Genomic DNA, 24380 nt, shown 5'->3' on the forward strand with positions numbered 1-24380 from the left:
TTTGGTACAGATTAAAATGAAAAACCTCACCATGATGAAAAAGTTGTGAGAAAGCATTTACCATTAGAACTATTGGATAGTGCTGCAATGAACATTGGGGTGATATATGTATACGTATAACTGATTTACCTTGCCGTACAGCAGAAACCAACACAACATTGCAAATCAACTACACTCCAATAAAAATTTTTAAAAAATAAAGTGTTTGGAATAGTAAAAAACAAAAACAAACAAACAAACAAAAGACCTATTGGATAGTTTGGGCTTATATTCTTAGTCATCTAGGATCACATTCTTGCAAGAGTTAAACATGCAACCTAGACCTTGAACATGGTACCTTTTATTTAATGTTCCTTAAACAAATCAGTATCCCCCAAATTTGTATATTATTTCAGATTTTCCTGAGGTTTTAGGACAATGTATGTGTTTTATCTCACATAAGTCCCAAATTATTTAGAACTGATTACTAATAACAAAACCTTTCAAAGTGTGTGACAATGTACCAGGAAACAGGAAATTCCCAGAAGCCATCTTTCAAACCCAGGATCTAGCCTCCCATGACATCAGGGGGCCAATATTTTAAAACGATCACTCTCTTTGAAAGTCCTAGCTTATCTGTGGTTCTGCCATTTAACACGGGCCACCATGTTTATAACTGAATTCTCAGAACCACAGAAAAATATTTGATGGGCATTCCATATATCAGTATAACTGATCAGAGGAAGGCATGAATTGATTTTCTGCTCAATATCACCCGTATTTGGAAACACACTCTACAATCACGCAGATTTGATTTCTAGTATACTTACTTGTTCTGAATAAAAGCTTTCCAGCTCTCTATATCTCAATAGACAATATTAGTTCCAAATGGAGAAGTCAAAGATGACTCCAATACTGTCCTCTTCTTTCTGTAAAATGGCTCCTCATTCTGTAAAACTAACAAAACAGAAACTATCAGGACAGCAACCATTGTCACTTTTGTATTTTTTTTCCCACACCAAAAAGGACACACTATACATAATGTTTGACATGTTTTTTTTTCATTTAGTATATTTTTGAGACCTTTCTATATCAGTTAAGTAGTAAACTGCCTTATTTTAAAAATCAATTTCATTGATGTAAAACTTACATGCAATAAAATACAAGGAGCTTTGACAAGTGTACACACCCAAGTCAGTAATACCCCAGTCAAGATTTAGAATATTCCCATCACTGCAGAAAGTTCCCTTGTGCCCCTTTATAATTCATTCCTCCTAGTCCCCATCAAAGTAACCACTGATCGGATTTCTTTAACTATAAATTACTTTTGCCTGTTCTAGAAATTCATGTAAATGGACAAATGTAGGGGGTACTCTTGTGTCTGGCTCCTTTCACTTAGTATCATGCTGTTGAGATTCTCCTTGCTGTTTGCAGGAATTGGTAGTTCAGTCGTTTTTAATGGCTGAGCAGTATTCCATTGTAGGAACAGATCAATTTACCTATTAATTCTCCTGTTGATGGACATTTTGTTTGTGTCCAGTTTTTGGCTATCATGAATGAAGCTTCTATCAACATTCCTTTGTGGACATACGTTTTCATTTCTATTGGGTGAGAATCTAGAAGTGGAATTTCTAGGTCATATGGTGAGTGTATGTTAATTTTATAGACGGTACCAAATTGTTTTTCAAAGTGGTCATACCATTTTACATGCTTACCAGGAGATAAAATCAACAGTTCCAGTGGTTCCAAATCCTCAGCAGCACTTGGCATTATCCGTCTTTTTAATTTTAGCCATTCTAATGAATGGGTAGTGTTATCTCATTTTGTAATATTAATTTTCATTTCTTGATGACTAGTGATGTTGAGCATCTTTTCATGTTATTTATTGTTCATTCATAAACCTTTTGTGACGTATCTGTACAAATCTTTTGCCCATTTTACAAATTGGGTTGTCTTTTTATTATTGACTTTCAAGAGTTCTTCATAGATTCTGAATACAAATTTTTTGTCAAATACATGTATTATAAATATTTTTTACTCATCTGTGGTTGTTTTGATTGTGCCTAGGATTTAATTTACAGAGATAACTGAGTGACAAAATGAAGACGTCAATGCCAATGAAAAATGTTTTATTATGATTCGCAAGAGAAGGAGGGCCTGCCGTGCCACACAGGACCACATGGGGCCTCATGGGGAAGTACCAGAGTTGATCCGGAGGCAGAAGGAGCAAAGGAGAAAGCTTAGCCCAGAGCCTCTATACAGTTTTCACAGGAAGAAACAGGTGATGCAGGGTAGGCAAGTTGAGCAAGTTTAGGATTGGATAGTTTGAATAATTTCAGTAGACTCTGGGCTATAAGGGTGGCCTGGGAGTGATTTAGGGCAGGGGAAATATTGGCTTGATGTGTGAGAGTTTGATAAAGTTGGTGGTTGAAGATACGGTCTTTGGATTCATTTTTTTGCATATGAAAGGCACACTCACAGGCAAGTTTTTTGCTATCCCTAGGAATTAGCTAGCCTTGGTATGGGCAGTCTCTTTTGGCCAGCAAAGCCCCCAAGGTATCAAAGCATCATAAAATATAGAAAATAAAAAACATGATTAATACAATGGTTTGCCTTTTGTTCTTTGCGTTTTTTGAAAAGCAAAACATTTTTATTTTTATGAAGCTCAACTTATTAATTTTTTCTTCTTTGATTCATGCTATTTGTGTCCTCTTGACAAAATCATTGTTACCCTGAGCCACAAAGATTTTCACCTAAGTTTTCTTTTAGAGGTTTTATAATATTAGCTTTTACATTTAGGTCATTGATCCATTTTGAGATACTTTTTTGTTTATGATGTGAGATAAGGAGTTGAGGTTCACTTTTTTCCATAGGGATGTACAGTTTTTCCATCATGATTGGTTGAAAAGAATATCTTTTACCCACTGAACTTGTGAACATATTTCTGGACTCTATTCTGTTCCACTGATTTATTCCTGTCCTTATGCCAATATCACACTGTCTTGATTACCGTATCCTTATAATAAGCCTTGAAATAGAGTAGTGTAAATCCTTCAGTTTTGTTCTTTTTGAGAATTGTTTGCATTCCCATATAAATTTTATTTTATTTTTATTTAACTTAATTTAATTTTATTTATTTTTGGCCATACCACACAGCTTGTAGGATTTTAGTTCCCTGACCAGGGATTGAACCCCGGCCCTCAGCAGTGAAAGCACAGAGTTCTAACCACTGGACCGCCAGGAAATTCCCTTTATTTAATTTAATTAATTAATTTATTTATTTTTTATCATGACGTATTAGGGCAGTTTATTACACAGCAAAAGCAACCAGCACAATGAACAACAGGAAATGGTGGCAAACATTAATATTGATGCAGCTTCTAAATCACATAAGCCCTAGAATCGAACCTCCTGCTTTCCGAGGTATGAATGCCACGGAGTGTCACAGTTCAACCCTTCTGCCTACATTTAGAGTTCTCTCTCCTCAGAGCCTGGTGTATTTCAATTCTCTGCTAGGTTTCCTGTCTAACTTCTAGATCAAGAAAGTTTGAATAAACTTTAGATAAACACTTAAAATTATTTCCTGGAAGTTCACCAAACCGAACATGTGAATCCTCCCCAGTCTGCACAATTGAAAACAAGTTATATAATTTCTGTTTCTCAGGGCAGTAGGGCTGTGCAAGACACAGAACACTGGGACTGCTGCCTGTCCTCTGGAATCACATTTTATTTATTTTTTAAATATTTTAATTTTATTGGAGTATAGTTGATTTACAATGTTGTGTTAATTTCAGGTGTACAGCTAAGTGATTTAGTTATACATGTACATATATTCATTCTTTTTTAGATTCTTTTCTCTTATAGCTTATCACAGAATACTAAGTAGAGTTCCCTGTGCTATACAGTGGGTCCTTGTTGGTTATCTGTCTTATATATAGTAGTGTGTGTGTGTGTACATCCCATGCTCCTGGTTTATCCTTCCCCTACAACGTTTCCCCTTTGGTAACCATAAGTTTGTTTCTGATATCTGTAAGTCAGTTTCTGTTTTGTAAATAAGTTCATCTGTATCTTTTTTAAAAAATTAGAGAACGGACATGTGGACACGGCGGGGAAAGGGGAGGGTGGGACGAATTGGGAGATTAGGATTGACATATATACACTACCATGTGTAAAATAGATAGCTAGCGGGAACATTCTATAAAGCACAGGAAGCTCAACTCGGTGCTCTGTGACTTCCTAGATGGGTGGGATGGGGGTGGGGAGGGAGGTCCACGAGGGAGGGGATATAGGTATACATATAGCTGATTCACTTCATTGTACAGCAGAAACTAACACAACATTGTAAAGCAATTATACTCCAATAAAAAAAATTAGATTCCACATATGAGTGATATCATACGATGTTTGTCTTTCTCTGTCTGACTTACTTCATTTACTATGATAATCTCTAGATCCATCCATGTTGCTGTAAATGGCATTATTTCATTCTTTTTTATGGTGGGGTAATATTCCATTGTATATAAGTACCACATCTTCTTTATCCATTCCTCTGTCGATGGACATTTACATATAAATTTTAAAATTAGTTTATTAATTTCTGTTTTTAAAAGAAGATTTTTTGCCTTCTGCTTTCTGGCCGGGCATGTAAAGAAGTCATTACTCCATCCTAATGTCAAGTTAAAAGCTGAATAAACTGAACATGAACAACTCTTCTTAGATCTATCAGAGAATTGAGGTAGGGCAAACTGCTACCGCAAAATTGAAGACGCAGTCAGGCAGATACAGAATTGCAAACTTACTGGAGCAGAAACCCATGAGGAGCAGAAACCTCAGAGGATCTCATAACCAGGTAGGAAACCCTAAACTGTAATTGATGAATTTCTAGAGGATCCGTGTGGACAAGTCTGTGAGTTAAAAACTCCAAGAGGATCCAGTCTTAGCAAAGTCCCTATGCTTTTGTGAGTTTTACCTCCAGGAGCACTACCAGGTTCTTATAGTGTAGATCAGAGAAAAATCTCTTGCTTCCAGTAAAGGGAGGGGAAAAGTAGCCATTTTGAATTATGCCCAGAGCATTCTATTCTTCCTAAAAAGTCCTGCCCTCAACATCAATTATTTTACCAGAGCCTCACCTACTGAGATATTAACAGAGCTTAGCTGACCTGGGGGAAGGGAAATACCCAGCTCCAGCCTCCTCTAGGAGGAGGAATATTTTATTTATTTATTTTACTACAGAGACATTTAAGAGCCATTACAATCAATACCAAAGAAACAAGAGCATGGACACTATTTCAAGTTCTGGAACATAATGTGAAATAGAATATTTATGAATTTCTGCTAAACCTACTATCATGTTTAAGACTTTCAATAAGATTTTTTTTCTGTTGCTTCATGTGAAAAAAACTTTTTTTAACATCTTTATTGGAGTATAATTGCTTTACAATGGTGTGTTAGTTTCTGCTTTATAACAAAGTGAATCAGTCATACATATACATCTGTTCCCCCATCCCTTCCCTCTTGTGTCTCCCTCCCTCCCACCCTCCCTATCCCACCCCTCTAGGTGGTCACAAAGCACCAAGCTGATCTCCCTGTGCTATGCGGCTGCTTCCCACTAGCTATCTATTTTACGTTTGGTAGTGTATATATGTCCATGCCACTCTCTCGCTTTGTCACAGCTTACCCTTGCCCCTCCCCATATCCTCAAGTCCATTCTCTAGTAGGTCTGTGTCTTTATTCCCCTCTTACCCCTAGGTTCTTCATGACCATTTTTTTCCCCTTAGACTCCATATATATGTGTTAGAATAAGGTATTTGTTTTTCTTTTTCTGACTTACTTCACTCTGTATGACAGACTCTAGGTCCATCCACCTCACTACAAATAACTCAATTTCGTTTCTTTTTATGACTGAATAATATTCCATTCAACCTAAGTGAAAAAAACTTTTTGAAATTAAAATTTTAAAGAAGTGTTCTTCATTCAACTATGATCAAAGATATATTAACAATTCTGGCAAGACTCTATTGAACACAAATACACAAAATGATCAATTTGCTGAAGTCATTGACAAAGGTACAGAAGGTAAGGCTTGAGAAGGGATTTTATTATTCATTACTACCTGGACTGATATGTCGATATAGGTTTTTCCTTTTTTTGTACCTCAATATTTACTCTGTTTGTATGTTTTTACTGCCACGATTACATACACAAAATTCAATAAAAGAAAATTGTCACTACTAAAACAACAACAGGATTAAAAAATGGGCAAAGAACTTGAATAGACATTTCTTCAAAGAAGATATACAAATGGCCAAAAAGCATATGAAAAGATGCTCAACATCACTAATCACTAGGGAAATGCAAATCAAAACCATAATGAGATACCACTTGAACCTATTAGAACTGCTACTATTAAAAATGAAAACAAAAACAGAAAATAACAAGTGTTGGTAAGGATATGGAGAAATTGGAACCCTTGTGCACTTTGGTAGGAACGTAAAATGGTGCAGCTGTAATGGAAAACAGTATGGTGGTTCTTCAGAAAATTAAAAATAGAATCACTATATGATCTAGCAATTCCACTGGGTATATATCCAAAAAAAATGAAAGCAAGGTCTCATTGAAAGTTGTACACCCATATTCATAGCAATATTATATTATGATAGCCAAGAGACAGAAGCAACCCATGTGTTAATTGATGGATGAATGGATAAACAAAATGTGGTATAAACACAAAATGGAATATTATTGAGCCTTAAAAAGGAAGGAAATCCTCCAGCAATCCCACTCCTGGGCATATATCCAGAGAAAACGCTAATTTGAAAAGATACGTGCACCCCAGTGTTCACAGCAGCACTATTCACAATAGCCAAGACATGGAAGTGAACTAAACGTCAATTGACAGATGAATGGATAAAGAAGATGTGGTACATATATAAAATGGAATATTACTCAGACATAAAAAAGAGGGCTTCCCTGGTGGCGCAGTGGTTGAGAGTCTGCCTGCTAATGCAGGGGACACGGGTTCGAGCCCTGGTCTGGGAAGATCCCACATGCCGCGGAGCAACTGGGCCCGTGAGCCACAACCGCTGAGCCTGCGCGTCTGGAGCCTGTGCTCCGCAGCAAGAAAGGCCGAGATGGTGAGAGGCCCGCGCATCGCGATGAGGAGTGGCCCCCACTCGCTGCAACTAGAGAAAGCCCTCGCACAGAAATGAAGACCCAACACAGCCAAAAATAAATAAGTAAATAAATTTATTTAAAAAAAAAAAAGAATGAAATAATGCCATTTGCAGCAACATGGATGGACCTAAAGATTATCCTGTTGCAAGGAAAGGAAGGCAATCCTGTCACAAGCGGCAGTATGGATGAAACTTGAGGACATGATGCTAAGTGAAATAAACTAGTCATAAAAAGATGAAAACTGTATGCTTTAACTTATGTGAAATATCTAGAGTAGCCAAATTCATAGAAACAGAAAGTAGAATGGTAGTTGCCAGGGGCTGTGGGGGGGTGGAAATGGAGAATTGTTGCTTAACAGATACAGTTTCAATTTTGCAATACACAAAAGTTCTGGAGATTGTACAACAGTGTGAATATACATAACTGCTACTGAACTGTACACTTAAAAATGATTAAGATGGGGGAGTTTCCTGGCGGTCCAGTGGTTAAGACTCCATGCTTCCACAGCAGAGGGCATGGGTTTAGGGAACTAAGATCCTGCAAGCCGTGTGGCAGAGCCAAAAAAATAAACAAATAAGTAAAATAAAATCCAATGTCTAATTTTTAAAAAATGGTTAAGATAGTAAATTTCATGTTACATGTGTTTTACCACATTAAATTAATTGTCACTGTCTGAGTTTCCTTTTTGGCCATTACTATCATTAATCTTGTTGTATGACTATTATTGAAAATTAAATTATATGAAGGAGGGAGGTGTACAAAATGATTTGTTTAAATGTCAAATATGCTAGGTACACCCAGCTAAGATACAAATAGTCATGCTCTTAGGGCCAAACTTTTCATCACTGGACAAATAAATGAGATTAAAATGGAACTTAGATGGCTAATGGATGGGGCACCAAAGAACTGGGCCCCAGTGTCTCTGTGTAAGGAGCCAGAGGATCTGAGACCCTCAGAGATGAGAGAAGCAAGAAAAGCTGTCAAAGGAAGAAAGAGTTTCTTTGAGGGCAGTTCTTCAAACTAGTGAACTCATTAGCAGGTCATGATATCAATTGAAGTGTGTTACAATTCGAATAATTTAAAAAATGAAATAGAATTAAAACTATCAGAATGTACTGTATTTTTTCAGGAAAGTTTCATTTCAGTGATTTGTATATCCTGGTACTGGGTAGTGATGTCTTACTTCTTATTGTGAGTTGAAGTCAGTAAAAGTTTGAAGGTCAGTGTTGTAGGGGGGATCCCATGGAGGGATTCAATTCTGCCTGTAAGAGGTGACTTTTGAATTGTTCTTAAAGGAAACCAAAGTTCACCAGGCAGTAAAGGGGAAAGGCTATTTCTTGGCAGAGGAAGCAGCATAGGGAAGGAGCCATGGGGGAAAGAGCCTGAAAACACGGATTGAGACAACTCATGAGTGTGAGCAAGGGCCTATTTTTATGCCAGGACTGAGTTCAAATTCCAGCTCTAGCCCTGACAGGCTGGGAGTCCTCAACCAAGGGATAGTGACCGGCACACAGAAAGGATAGCAGCTACTGTAGTTTCTTCCCTCCCTTCCTAGACACCTCCCAGAAAAAAAAGGGTGGGTCTGGGAGGAATCAGTCCTCCGCTGACTAGGTTAGAGTTTAAGTGAGAACAGAAAAAAGAGGAAGAAGATAGAGGAAGGGGCCAAGAAGTTTTTTATATTCACATGTACAGAGAATAAACTAGTCCCAGAGTTAGCCATCCAGTCACTTCGTCCACTAAAATGATTAACTAAAACTTTACGTGGATCATCAGGCAGGAATCTCAGCTGATTCTGAAGATGCTAAAAATTCATATTCAGTTTGGATACTGAATAGTCTTCCTACCCACAGAGAAATCTGTGACTAGATCAGGAAACCTACTCAGAGATAGTCAACTACTTATTTGTTGCTCTCAAGAAGAAAATCTGCCTGTAGTCCGAAGCTCGGGTCGTCTATTCTGTTACCCATTGGCATAAAGAATAAGGCTCTGACCAGTTTGCTCCCCTGGACCCTGGCTATTGCTCTGAACACCCCCCAGGTCCCACCCTTAAGCAAGATGTCCAGAGAATAACTGAATTACATGGAAGAAGTCCTTTTCCTATATTTGTGCTTTGGTAAATAATATTTAGAACTAATTCTAAAAATGGATATTTTCTTCAACATGGTTACATGAGCTCCTTAGAGAACTGAATTTACTCAGGACCCATAAACCCACGTCTATGGAGCCATGCCTACAACTTATGGATGAAATGAGAGAACAATTATATATAATGGGAGCAGAGAGGCAGCACACAGAAGTGGAAAATGTGTGTGAGCTTTGGCATTGCAGTCCTGAATTCAAATCCTCACTGTGCAGCTTATTAGATGGGCACCTTTACCTTTCTGAGTCTTGATTTCTTTATCTGAAACACTGACATGGATAATATCCACCTCCTAGGACTGTTATGAAGATTAAACAGGAGAGCAGTTGGGACAGCGATGGTCAGTGGGTGTTATCTGTCTCCCTTTCTAGTAAAAAGGCTCTAGTCTAGAATGCTCTTAGATCTCCAATAGATTCCAGCAATCTCACATATTATTGTTACTGTTAATATTATTGGCTGAATTGTGTTCCCCCCGAAATCCATATATGGAAGCCCTAACCCCCAATAGCTCAGAATGTGACTGTACCTAAAGATTGGGGCCTTTAAAGATGTAATTAAGTTAAATAAGGCCTTTAGGATGGGCCCTAATCCAATCTGCTTGGTCTCCTTATAAGAAGAGTAGATTTGGACACACAGAGAGAGACCCCAGAGATGCACGCCTTGAGGAGAGATCATGGGAGGACACAGGGGGCAGGCGGCCGTCTTCAAGCTAAGGAGAGCGGCCTCAGGAGAAGCCAAACCTGCCAACACTCTGACCTTGGACTTCTGGCCTCCAGAACTGTGAGGAAATAACTTTCTGTTGTTTAAGCCACCCGGTCTGTGGTATTTTATTATGGCAGCCCGAGCAGACTAACACAATTAGTATTATAGAAGGGCACTGAACTGTTAAGAGAACAGTGACAGGAGATGAGGTTCTATCCTAATTCTGTAGACAATTAGCTGCGTGACCTACAGCAAGTCACTTGACTTCTCTCTACATTTTCCACCTCTCTCCTCCAGGGTTGTAAGGAGTAACTGAGATAAAGACCCTATCAATAATAGGTGTCCTGTAAGCAGCGGTTCCCGTCACTGCTCTGTCCAGATATCAGGTTTCTTGCAATTCAGGGGAGCGCATGGACTGAGCAGTGCCCCTAGGGCTTTTCAGCTCTGACCTCCTGCAACTCTAATAGCAGTCTCACGAACAACAGTAGGTTTCATTCTGTAAAGCCAAAAAGTGTTTTCAAAGTCCTTTCCCTCACAGTAAATACAAATGCATCCCTCTGACTTAACATGCATTTAAACATCAATTCTGAAGAACCCGATGAAACTCCAGCAGACCAGACTCACCACCCCTAAAAGTCTCCCTGCAAGCAAGTCCAGCCAGCCATGCAAAACTGCATTCTTCAGTGTTAGGCTTTCATACGACCAGACACAAACTTTAAAACCAAATTTTAACATTAGATTCCAAAACTTACTTAAAACCCCATTCTCTCTCCCCACGGTGCCTGGTTGAACAATCCAGTTGCCCTCTTCTTGGTGGATCAAAAGACACTTTTAAAATAAAGTTTCTTTTCATTTGCTTTCTGTTTCACACCAAAGTCTGGTGTTCCTGTAGATCTGACGTCTCATTCTGTGGCAGAGGATTGTAAGAAAACGGCAAACACTGACAAGTTCTTCTTTTTTTTTTTTTTCCAAAGCATAGTAAGAATGGTTTGGACACAGTTTGAACTGTGTTCAAAAGGGATCAAAAAGGGAAGATGAGTGTAAGTACAAGGAGCCGGGGAAAGAAGTGAAACGAGCTTAAAGATGCAAAAGCTGGAAATTCACAACAAGAAAGGAATTACTCATTTGTTCCCTGTTTACTCACAACATATGAATCCTACCGCTGTTAGTTTATTATTCTATAGCTTAAAATGAAAACAAAGTGTTTTGAACACTTAGTGTGAGTTAATTTTTGTCATTAACTGAGAGAGAAAGAGGAAGAAATGAAATAAGCTGGTTTGGTTAAAGTTTATTGCAAAGCAGCCAAAGTCATGCTTATCAGCTGTACCTGGGGTCCCGGGAGACTTCTAGCAAATGCATACTCTTAGTCACCAGGGTCCTCGGCAAGGTGAGCACAGAGCAAATGGACCACCACTATCAGTCCACCCAAGTGACAGTGCTCAGGGCATCCTCCTGACTATGAAGAGCCACAGGCTCCCACATGCATGCACACATTCAGAGCTTGTGGTCACAAACTCCAGGAACCAGTTCACACTCAGCTCCCAGAATGGAGAAATCTCCCAGGAGTTCTCTTGAGAATGACATTCTTGCATACATTTTCCCCATCTTTGCACCATCTATCACAAACTTTTTATGTTACAAAACTTCTTATCTCAAAAAGAGCATTCTGACATTAACTTACCTGACATAGAGGGATACCTAAGTTTTACCCTAAATAAATTTCTACATTCTGGGTTTTCTATGGGAGTAACAACAGTGTTTCCCAACTTGTGAGGTGGGCGTCTCTGAAGTGAGATCAAGGGCTGTGCCATCAGCTCGATATATGAAATTTTAGTGAAACCTATATGTAAATGTGTGTTCACAGAGAAAAAACTGTAAAGATAGGCACCAACAATATAAATACTACTTATCTTTGGGGAGTAATTTCAAATTTTTTTCTTTTGTTTATCTATATATTCTGATTTTCTATAATGAACACCTATTACTTTTGTAATAACAAATGATGTAAAACAGGATAGAAAGGGGAAGTGTAGAAATGTGGTTGTAGTCTCCACACAAATATATCAAGTCTTAATCTCTGGAATCTGTAAATATTGTATCTTTATAGACGTGATTAAACTAAGGGTCTTGAGATGGGGAGATAATCCTAGATTATCTGGGTAAGCACTAAGTGCAGTCAAAAGTGTCCACATAAAAGAGAGGCAGAAGGAGATTTGAAAGAGATAGAAAAGGAGAAGACAATGTGACCATGGAGGCAGAGATTGGAGTGGCTGTGAGTCAAGGAATGGGGGCAGCCACCTGAAGCTAGAAGAGGCAAAGGATGGATTCTCCTCTTGAGCCTCCAGAGGGAGTATGGTCCTGCTTACAACTTGATTTCAGCCCAGTGATGCTGATTTTGGACATCTGGCCTCCAGAGGTGAGAGAATAAATTTCTGTTGTTTTAAGCCATCCAGTGTATGGTATTTTGTTACAGCAGCTGCAGGAGACTAATGCTGTAGAATATCATGGTAAAAGTGGCAAAATTATATTCACATTCATTCATGCACATCCTCCATGTGGCCCCATCACTTTCCTTTGCAAATGGATTTGCAGTCAGGTGTTTTCAACGAATTTAGAATGGATAACGTACTAGAAATCTTGGCATCTTGAAGAAGTTCCAAGAGCTATGTCCCTTGCCTTTTGCTTTTCCTCCTAGTCTCTTCCCACCCTTTACTCTCCTGGGAGTGTGGCAAAGTGGAAATGCCTAGGGTTCTGGAGCCAAAAGACCTGAGTTCAAGTGTGGGTTTCAAGTGTGAGTTTCATCTTGTTTCTAAAAGAAGTCACTTAAGCTTCTTAGCAGTAAAATGGTGGCTTAAGCTTCTTAGCAGTAAAACAATCCCCAGCTTGCTCCAGGATTGTTTGAACATCATCTGAGCTACTGTATCTGAAAGTACCACCTGAGTGCTATTTGGTGACTTTAAGTATTTATAGATACTCATGCTTTTCACTCTCAATTTAATGGGGAGGGAGGGGAAAAGTCACAATACTTTTCTCCCTGGGGGCCTGTAACTCCTAACTCTAATAATTGTTCTAGAATTTTGCTAGCCTTCTGCCCAAAGAGTCAGTGGCAGGGGAAGCTATTGGGCCAATTCATTTTTGGCAACTTCCTAGTATGCCTTAATAAGGAGGGTCAAACCTTCTTGAGTAACTTCCTTTAGGAAGTAGGGGTATATCATATCTATTATTCTCAGCTTTATATATATAATATATATATATATATATATATATATATATATAATATATATATATATTTTTGCAGTATGTGGGCCTCTCACTGTTGTGGCCTCTCCCGTTGCGGAGCACAGGCTCCGGACCCGGATGCGCAGGCTCAGCGGCCATGGCTCACAGGCCCAGGCGCTCCGCAGCATGTGGGATCCTCCCGAACCGGGGCACGAACCCATGTCCCCTGCATCGGCAGGCGGACTCTCAACCACTGCGCCACCAGGGAAGCCCAATATATTTTTAAAAAAATCTATAATTCCCCATCCTCACTCCTTACAATTGGCCTGTCTAATAATTCAGATACACTAATATAAGAGAGGCTTTAGTAAGAGAAACTGAATGTGGGAGGACAGATTGTTGATTTTCAAGGTGACTGAAATCCTGTCCTAAAATTAACATTTGAAATAGCTGGAGATATTTGTCAAGAAGAAAAAAAACTTTAAGGAGTTTCGATAGCTGTGTTCAGATGTCTGCAGGGGCGTGGCATAGGGAAGAAGGAGCAGGTTTCAGATGCTTATGACAAATAAATGTTATTTACAAGGAATCAGTATTTCATTCAAAATGCCAAAGACTCCCAAAGATAAAATGCACTGCTTTAGGGTAACTGGTCATGCTTTTTGCTCTCCTTGAATTTTAAAACACCCTTCCAATAATTGGGGAGTTTCCCAAATTATGAAACCCACATTCCCAAAGCAGAAGCCAAAAACCCTTTTTCACAGCGTCCCTTGAAGTTAGTGCATACTTACCCCCAGGGTTCTGCCAATTGGAAGCCGATATGAGACTGCACTTGGAGCCAACGTGGTGCCAATGTGAAAGCCATCCTGGTGAAACAGCGAAGAGATACCCAGCTTGTGGAAGCAGTAGCACAGTTGCTCCAGCTCTGGTGTCCTGCAGAGCCCGTGTCCAATGGCAGAGACAGTAGGGTTGCCAAGTGAGCAATCTAGCCCTGAAATCACTTGTTCTTGCTTGCACAACCTCCCAGTCCTGGTTCTCTGGACCCTCCTGAAGATTCTGTGATTTACCTGACATCCTCGATAAAGTTCTTTCCTGCTTAAACCCACTGAAATGGGTTCTGTTGTACCTTTTCACATTGAGTATTGTCTTAGCAGCTAATTGGCATGAATTCTTTGGGAGGTTAGTATTTGCTTTATGTGGGAAGTTGAATTAGTTCTGATCTCTATCAAATTTAAGATTCTCTGAATAAGAGTGGTAAGGGGATGGCAAGTAGGAATCTGGGTAAGTAAATTTGATTAGTGTCCTATAAAAAATTTGTGATTACTTCTCCACCACAGGTGATTTAAAAATTTAAGCAAGAGTATACAGAAGACTGTTAGGCCAAGGCTTAACTAATATTCCACCATTAGTCATATAATAATTCCTTTAGGTAAAGCACAAACCAATCAGTCCATTTTTACAATGGAAATATTTTGGAATGAGTCTATGATGATTCTACTGCCTTTGATTTAGTGTATGAATTTCACAGTTATAAACTCAGGTGTGAAAATATGCAAACTTTATTTCTCTATAAATCAAGCTGCTGTCTGATATAACCTCCATTTAAGTTGATGGGAGAATTCTAATCTACTCATTTTGAGGTCAGTTTCTCCAGTTCAATGAGCCCTCAGTCTATCCAGGTCTATAGTTCAGTCATATTCCAACTTAAAACTCCTGTTGACTTTTTCTTTTCCCTCTCTCCTTCCTGGGATGTAGTCTAAGTTCTGCCTCTACCAGCAATAAGGGGGATCAGAATCCTCTCCTCAGCTCAGTTCCTATGATGGAACTTGTTGCTGGTATATTCATCCTGAGTGTTACACTTGGCTCGGGTGGTGTGTAATTTCTATTTCCCAACGTGGATCCCATCTGGTTGCCCGCTGCCAGGAGACTGCTAAGATATGTCTCCTTCCTCCGCTTGCTCCAAGTCAGCAGTTTACATCTCAGCCTTTGAATGCATGTTTTCCACCCCTGCCTTACACACTGGCTCTCTCTCTGCTTCTTCCATCTCCTCAGAGAAGATTGGGAATTTCAGACTTCCTGAATGCTACAGGAAAGCCTCCGGAAGCTAGGGAGTAGGGTCATCCCCCTCCCAACCACGGATGCTCTAGATATCTGGGTCAATGGACTCAGGACTATTGACTGAGAAAGGTCTTGAGAGAAAAAATGATCAGGGCTTGCTGGTTAGTATCTAAAATAATTCATCCACCACATTTTATTGAGGATGGTCCTGGATTAAGCTATTTATGTTTGAAAAGCGAACATACCATTTTCTAGTTTTTAAAAAGCTGATTCTGCAAAAGCATTTTTGTATGTAATTAATGAGATAATTACCTCTTGGCTCAATGAAGAAAATACAGCAAGCGCTGAATGGGATATATTTCTATACCATTTGAAACTAATTAAACTGCTTTTATCTTTATAAAATATTTTTTAATTAAAAAAGTAATACATATTAATTTCAGAAAATTTGGAGAACATAGAAAAGCTTAATACAGAAAAGCACAGAAGCCACCCACGATAATAATCACTTGTGACACTTTGAGATGTTATCCTTTCAGTTATATTTTTTATATTTCTGTATCTATATAATATTGGGAGCATATGCAAATTGAGATCATGAGCAGATCAAAGTGAAAGTGAAAAAACAGATTTTTTTTCACTTCATAAAGAATTTTGAGACTTTTTCCCCCATATCATGAAATAACTCTAAAAGATGATTCTCAATGTATCATTTCATTAAATGGCTATCCCAAAATTTATTTACTCATTCTCATGGACATTTAAATTGTATCCAGTTTTGGACTTCCCTGGTGGTGCAGTGGTTAAGAATCTGCCTGCCAATGCAGGGGACACTGGTTCGAGCCCTGGTCCGGGAAGATCCCACATGCTGCAGAGCAACTAAGCCCGTGCACCACAGCTACTGAGCCTGCACTCTAGAGCCCGTGAGCCACAACTACTGAAGCCCACGCGCCTAGAGCCCGTGCTCTGCAACAAGAGAAGCCACCCCAATGAGAAGCCTGCACACCGCAACAAAGAGTAGCTCCCACTCGCCGCAACTAGAGAAAACCTGCGCGCAGCAACGAAGACCCAACGCAGCCACAAATAAATTTATGTTAAAAAAAAAAAGTCTCTGCTTCCCAAACCAAAACATCCACTACTGTGGACAGTTTAAGTAATTATTGTAACAAGGATATCTGATATGTCACTCCTTTGCTCTAATTCCTTTAATGGTTCCCCCAACACTTCCATAAAAATATTTTTTAATCCTTTGAATAGCATGCAAGATTGTTCATGATTTCTTCTTTACCTGTGCATGCAGTCTCATCTGTAGCCATTCTCTTCCCACGTAAACTAAGGTCCAAGTAAACTAAATGACTTCCAGTTTCCCAAGTCCATTAAATGATCTTTGGAATGTTATGACCCAGGCTGCCAGCCCCCCACACCTCTTTGGCTGAAAATTTTTACTCATCTTTTAAGTACCAAGTTAATTGTTACCTCCTGTGAGAATTTTTTCAATATTCCCTTTTACACATTAATGGCCATGCTTTCCCATTGCTCTACCGCTGATCTATCATTTATTTCCCCAAGGCTGTCCTCATAATATACCCTCAAACTCTCCCTCTCCAAATTGGAAGTCACATTAATGTAGCTTGGATATTAAAATTAAGTATATCTATTTAAAGACTTCAAAAATTAGATGGACTTGTAAGTTTATCAGCAGACAGGACCTTGTAGTGAAAACAGCACTGGGGACTTCCCTGGTGACGCAGTGGTTAAGAATCCTCCTGCGAATGCAGGGGACACGGGTTCGAGCCCTCGTCCAGGAAGATCCCACATGCCGCGGAGAAACGAAGCCCGTGAGCCACAACTACTGAGCCCATGTGCTGCAACTACTGAGCCTGCGTGCCTAGAGCCCGTGCTCCGCAACAAGAGAAGCCACCCGATGAGAAGTCCCCGCACCACAACGAAGAGCAGTCCCGGCTCGCCACAACTAGAGAAAGCCCGCACTCAGCAACGAAGACCAAACACAGCCAAAAATAAATAAATAAATAAGTTTATAAAAAGAAAGAAAGAAAGAAAAGAGCATTGGACTAGAATTCAGAAGATTTAGGTACTTGTTCCTTCTTTACCTCTTCTGGCCTCAATTACCTCCCTCATAAAGGAATGTGTCTAGACTACAGCCCTAGTCTTTGGGTGGCAATTTACAGTTTATCTTCTTTGTTATTAGTATCCAATCCAGCCCCCTTCATTTCACAGGTGAGGAAACTGAGTCTCAGAGACGATACATAATTTAAGTCAAGATACTATACAATGAATTAATGACTAAGGTAAACGGAATCTTGGGATCTTGGACCGGTGCGGACCAATGCTGACCTCTAAAAACATTCCCGGTTCTAAAATTCTTTAACCCGCCCAGTTAACAAGAGCAGAGGAAATAAAGAAAAGCCAGAAGAGAACAAACTTAACGGAAACAAAAAACAGTGGGAAGTTCGAGCTTTCCACAAATTACAAGTGAACTTCCTGTCCTGGGTAAACTTCCGGAATCAACAACAGGGAGAGCCAATCAGAACCTTTCTCCGGGAGCCAATGGGCGAGCACATTACAAAGAGCCAATCGCAGCGACGCTGTCACTGTTATGGTCCTGTCACGGCGCCGGCGTTGTGGTTTCTGGGCGGCAGCCACCGAGAGGACTTTGGTGGGGGATCCTCAGGGGCAGCCCCTCGGCCAGCTGCGCTCATCTCCGGCCTCGTTCCCACCCTACATATCTCGGCTCGCGGGTCGCGCCGTCGGGCGCGCGTGCGGGTCGGCGCCGCGGCCGCCTTGGGGCCTGGGCCCAGCCACAGCCTCCTCCTCCGCCGCGGGCTCGGAGGGGCCGCGAGATGCAGCCGCCGGGCCCTCCCCCTGCGTATTCCCCCACTAACGGGGACTTCACCTTTGTCTCTTCAGCAGACGCGGAAGGTGAGACTGAGCCCCGGGAGGGTACGTCGCCCTGGGGGACGCCGGGCGGACGCGGCAGTGTCTTTCTGGGGCCGAGGCGGTTGTGGCCCTGTGGGGACGGGCAGGAAGCTGACCCATGGGGGACTCGAGCCCTCTGCTCCCGCCGGGCCTTCCGAGAGGTCCGAGTAGCCGAGGGTGGGGTGTGGGGAACTTTCCAAGTGACTCGGTCAGCTTCTGGCTTTCTCTACACCGTCTGGTGGCAGGTTTTTCTGGTGGACTTACCCACCTCGAGGGCACCCACGGGACCCCAAGATTTTATTTCTAAAGTGACTTGGCGTTGCTCAGAAAGGGATGGTTAGGTTGGCCGGGCTAGGTGTCAAAGAATGAGAACGAGGAACGAGAGCTTGTTGCTTTGTTATTTATCAGCACATAACTTTTTGTTGAGATTAAATTAGGCGCTGCAAATACTAACTTCCCTCGAGGAGTTTGTGGTTTTTATGGAACCTTGTATCTTGGTTTTTATGGAACCTATGTATCTTGCCAACGTTCCAGTTTTACTCCTATTTTATCGTGTTTGACCTCAGTATTCAGAGAAGTGTACCCAGATATATTTGGGAACACCCAGCTGGATTACAAGAAGTTTCAGTTGCTTTCCAGATTTCCTTATGTACTGTTTTGAGGAAGCATTTGTGCTGGAGAGATTTTTCTACAGCGCGGGAGAATTTGTTTTCCTCCTTTTCTCTGTACTTTACCAGACTCTTTGTAACTGAAATCTTTCTCTGCTACTTTTGTTAGACTTTGTATACCAGTAATTTTCCAGTGACCAGACTTAACTGCTGGATATGGAAAAATAAGTTATACTTAACTATAGAAATTTCATTCTAGAGAAGGACCTAGTGTGCTTCCTGAGAAATCAAGTTTTGTAATGCATCAGTTAATATAGATTGCTTTCCCTTTTTCTGTTTTGCTTTTCTCGTTTTGGTTTTTGAATGGTGTTGTTTAAAAAAAATAGTACTGTAGTTTTGGTTATATTAAAATGCAAAATATAGTTTTTATCATAGAGAACATAGCTGATACATTTAAATGTAATATGGAAATTTGGTGAAATATAGCAACCCAAAATATTTTAGTTTGTTTCATCTACATTTGGTAGCCTAGTGCTTAGGGAGGAATAACCAACTGTAGTTTTCCAGACTTTAAGAAAAAATTGTCAGTATACACAAAAAATTGAGTATCACAACCTGATGTTTGTTGAGAATTATATATCTATGTTTATAGTTCTAATACCCCCACTTCCTCCAGGAATTACCTTTCTCAAATATGCCTAAGAAACCTGACAATAATATAACAAGCTAATCCATTGACTCCATATACTAAACCAAGAAACCTGGAATAAGTAAAATCCATAAGATTTATTCAGACTTCTCCATATAGCCTCCAAGAATGTATAGACTCCCTGTATATCAAGGGATATACAGACAAGGATAGATATCTGTATAATAATACCCTCAAGTTTATAACATTATACAGTTTAAATTTACAGTATTTTAAGCAAACGGCTTGTTTGGTCTTTCTAAGACTCCTGCTGAACTTTATTATTCCTGTGTTTTATAGTGAACCTGAGGCTTAGAGAAGTTCAGTAACCTCCACATGAAGGATCTGGAGTTAAGAGCTAGTGTTCTGTGTCCTAAGATTTCTTTATACTAAACCATGATGTGTCTTACATATATTTTTGTAAACTGAATAGTGTATCTGAAGTATAGAGTCCTGGATTTGCATCCTGTCTTTACCAGTTACTATCTGTGTGATGTTGGGCAAGTTACTTAATCTCTCTTAACCTCAGTTTTCGTATACGTAAAATGAGAAATAATAATACCCAAGTGCTCAAACATTTTGCAAATGCAAAGCGCTTAGTACACCTGGAAGAGTCAAGTGCTCAGTATTTGTTAGCAGTGTTGCTGCTGCTTTGGGTTTCAGTATTAATTGGTGCCACGGTTATTTTTTACTGTTCTCTAACATAAACATTTGACTCTGCAACACCAAGTTTCTTCTCTGGTTCCTAAGCGTGTCATGTAAATTCTTGCTTTTCCCCTCTTACGGTGTTTATCTAACCATGGATGTTTTCAGCTGGTAGAGGTTTTATTGTATACCTTGCTTCTAGATTCTGTCCAAGTCTCTTTCTCAGTGATACTTATCGTTACTAATTTGTACATGTCCTTTGTTCTAAAATGTGCCTTTGTGTTTGTCTCCATACCTATGTGTATCCAGGTCCTCATGCTTAGAATGCTTTTCTCCTTCTTACCCCAAGATGAAACTGAAGGCTGAATTCAGATACTCCTTTCTTGCTGAAACTTTGCTTAACTGTTCCTCAGAAACAGAAATGTCCCTAATCTTTTCTATATCCCAGCGCTTAGCACAGAACCCAGAGTATTAACATCACAAAGTAATTGTTTGTTGAAGGAATAAATGATTTCTGCTTTATCTCCTATGACATTGATTCTTGGGACTATAAAACCTAGCACATTTTGGATGGTATAACTAAAAAGTTACTGGTTTAGAGCTAGAAGACTTCAGTTAAAGTTCTGACTCTTACAGAAGCTATGTGATATTGGCCAAGTTACATAGCTTCTATAAACTCACATTTTCATCCATAAAATGAAAATCACACTTATAAGAATATTGTGCAAATTACTTAAGGTAATGTGTATAAAAGCAAGGTCCATAAGTACAAGTTAAAAGAATGTAGACTAAAAAAAAAAAAAAAGAACGTAGACTATGTGAATAAGCTAGTAAATGAATAAATAAATGAATAATGAAATCCAGACTTAATATTCAGTTCTGTGGTGTAAAACTACATCCAAAAACAGTAATGAAATGCATGTGTATAAATGCAAGAATGTACCACTGCAGTGAGAAGCCCGCGCACCACAACGAAGCGTAGTCCCTACTCACCACGACTAGAGAAAGCCCGCACATAACAATGAAGACCAAACGCAGCCAAAAAAAAAAAAGTAATGATACCGTTAAGTATAATATAGACGTCTTTAAGACAGTCCTTTGACTTTATTTTGTATCACACAAATAAGTAATTCTTTGCCTGCTTTATTTCCACAGACCAGCAGCATTAGCATTACTGGGCTCTAGTAATGCAGAATCTGCCTTAATCATAATTTACATTTTGACAAGATCATCCTTAAGTGATTCATAAGCACATTAAAGCTTGAGAGGCACTGATTTAGAATATTATGAAAGATCAACAAAAAGAGGAGGAAATTTTTTATAGCTAAAAGATCAGGGACAGTTTAATATTGGTCATATTTTGCCAAATTTTGAAAGATAGGTAATGTTTTGTATATGTAGGATGGAGTATGTCCATATGCAAGGGACTGTATATGAGGAAGTCCCTAACCAAGAAATGGCTTAATAAGAATGGGATTTTTTTTAATTCATCATACATAATAAATGCTATAAAAAGGAGGTTCAGGAACTTGCCTGGTGGCGCAGTGGTTAAGAATCCGCCTACCAATTCAGGGGACATGGGTTTGAGCCCTGGTCCGGGAAGATCCCACATGGCTGTGGAGCAACTAAGCCCGTGTGCCACAACTACTGAGCCTGCTCTCTAGAGCCAGTGAGCCACAACTGCTGAGCCCACATGCCACAACTACTGAAGCCCACGCACCTAGAGCCCGTGCTCCGCAACAAGAGAAGCCACCGCAATGAGAGGCCCGTGCACCACAACGAAGAGTAGCCCCCGCTCGCCACAACTAGAGAAAGCCGCGCACAGCAAGGAAGACCCAGCGCAGCCAAAAATAAATAAATTAATTTAAAAAAAAGAGGTTCAAAGGTGGAAATGGTTAACTGCAGGAAGGGATCATGGAAGTCTTCAGAGACAGATGAAGTACATTTTTTTTTTTTTTTTTTTTTTTTTTTTTTTTTTGCTGTACGCGGGCCTCTCACTGCTGTGGCCTCTCCCGTTGCGGAGCACAGGCTCCGGACACACAGGCTCCGCGGCCATGGCTCGCGGGCCCAGCCGCTCCGCGGCATGTGGGATCTTCCGGGATCGGGGCACGAACCCGTGTCCCCTGCATCGGCAGGCGGACTCTCAACCACTGCGCCACCAGGGAAGCCCTGAAGTACATTTTGAAGGAAAAGGAGGAGTTCTTCAGGTTGAAAAGAGGGAAGAGCATTCACTTAAAAATTATGCAAATGCAATAATTGGTTGAAGCAGTCCCTGTATTTTATACTTCTCAATCTTCACAGTCCTAAAACAATGCTGATTTAGACCATGAGCCCCTTGGGGTTAGAAGCTGTGTTTTACTGTCTACCAGTATCATATGCACTGCCTAGCACATAGCCTGGTATATAGCAGGAACTTAATAAATGTTCGATGACTACATGATACTTTTTGATTAAGATAAAGGTGTTGTGCTGCTAGAACTGAAGCCAACACTAATTCAACAGAAGTCCAACAAGTAGTTGGAAAGGGCATGAACAGAGACAACTAACCAAGAAAGATGATCTAAGCCACCCAATAGCCATTTTCCCGTCCTCATATTTTTCTCCCTCTAAAGATCATTTTATGTATATCAAAACATTCACCTTTCCTCCAGATCTTAAAGGAAGCCTTTCTTCCTTTCCGAGGATAAGCCTCTACTAGTGCTTTTATTCGCATATCTTCTTGCCTCTTTTGGAACCTTTCTTTGTTTTTCTCTCTAGCATTTATTTCTCCTCTGTTTCTTCGATCACTGTCATCACTCACAGGTCCCCTCCTAATTGACAGAATTTTTAATTAAATCTACTACTTCCCTTTTTCCATACTTCCACAGCTAAACTATGTCTGTTATTTCCTGTTTCCTCAGCATCCAGCAATTCCTACCATTCTGCTGGAACTTGACTTGCTTCCTATCATCTACAGAAGGACCTTCAGCAGTGTTTCCCAAAGGGGAAAGGTTGCATGACAAAAATTTGGTAAATACTTTGTTAAGCTAAGTTAAACCAGTTTCCTTAATGCAGAATTCCCAGAGCCTTTAATATGCCAATATTAGTTCTGAAACTCCAAATGGAGGTTGTAGTGTGCAGGGTTTTCCAAACTTAGTGAATATCAAAAGCTTTTTGTGTAGGGCATCTCATAGGATCCAGATTCCACAGAACATACATAAAGAAACACTTACCTATAAAGACAAGTTTAAAAAAATTAGGGGTTTTTTGCCTGATATTTATTATCTGAACACTTTGTCCCCAACCTATCTTCCACAACTTTTGAACTCTGTGCCTTTTATAAGCCTTGGGCTTCCATGCCTTTGTCTCTGCCCTTTCTTTTCCTTGGAATGATTTCTATCTTTTTTTTTAATTTTTATTTCTTTTTTATTGAAGAATAGTTGATTTATAATGTGCTAGTCTCTGCTGTACAGCAAAGTGACTCAGTTATACACATGTAGACATTCTTTTTTTAAATATTCTTTTCCATTATGGCTTATTATAGTTTATTGAATACAGTTCCCTATGCTTGTAGGATATTGTTGTTTATCCATCCTATATATAATAGTTTACATCTGCTAATCCCAACCTCCCAGTCCTTTTCTTCCTCACCCCTCTCCCCCTTGGCAACCACAGTCTGTTCTCTGTGTCTGTGAGTCTGTTTCTGTTTTGTAGATAGGTTCATTTGTGCCATATTTTAGATTCCACATATAAGTGATATCATATGGCATTTGTCTTTCTCCTTCTGACTTACTTCACTTAGTATGATAATCTCTAGTTGCATCCATGTTGCTGCAAATGGCATGATTTCATTCTTTTTTATGGCTGAGTAGTATTCCATTGTATATATGTACCCTATCTTCTTTTTCCATTCATCTATCATGGACATTTAGGTGGTTTCCATGCTTTGGCTGTTGTGAATAGTGCTGCTATGAACATAGGGGCGCATGTATCTTTTTTTTTTAAGATCTTTTAATGTGGACTATTTTTATTTTTTTTATTTTTATTTATTTATTTATTTATTTTTTTTGCGGTACGTGGGCCTCTCACTGTTGTGGCCTCTCCGGTTGCGGAGCACAGGCTCCGGACGCGCAGGCTCAGCGGCCATGGCTCACGGGCCTAGCCGCTCCGTGGCATGTGGGACCTTCCCGGACCGGGGCACGAACCCGTGTCCCCTGCATCGGCAGGCGGACTCCCAACCACTGCGCCACTAGGG

The 24380-nt window shown here is 39.9% G+C and overlaps 2 protein-coding genes across 2 annotated transcripts in view; one reads left to right on the top strand and one right to left on the bottom strand.

The window, feature by feature from the left end:
* The window catches only part of NLRC4 (NLR family CARD domain containing 4), a 48283-nt gene extending 33999 nt beyond the window's left edge, over positions 1–14284 (bottom strand). Inside the window, exon 1 of the mRNA XM_060116937.1 lies at positions 14002–14284. Within this exon, the coding sequence (XP_059972920.1) occupies positions 14002–14284 (283 nt within the window). The remainder of the gene's footprint in view (positions 1–14001) is intronic.
* Positions 14285–17887: 3603 nt separating this feature from the next.
* Positions 17888–24380, top strand: part of YIPF4 (Yip1 domain family member 4) — a 28047-nt gene continuing 21554 nt past the window's right edge. The window contains exon 1 of the mRNA XM_060117120.1: positions 17888–18208. Coding sequence (XP_059973103.1) covers positions 18130–18208 — 79 coding nt within the window. The 5' untranslated portion in view covers positions 17888–18129. The remainder of the gene's footprint in view (positions 18209–24380) is intronic.

Source organism: Mesoplodon densirostris, chromosome 14 (genome assembly GCF_025265405.1).
Source record: "Mesoplodon densirostris isolate mMesDen1 chromosome 14, mMesDen1 primary haplotype, whole genome shotgun sequence".
NCBI lineage: Eukaryota > Metazoa > Chordata > Mammalia > Artiodactyla > Ziphiidae > Mesoplodon > Mesoplodon densirostris.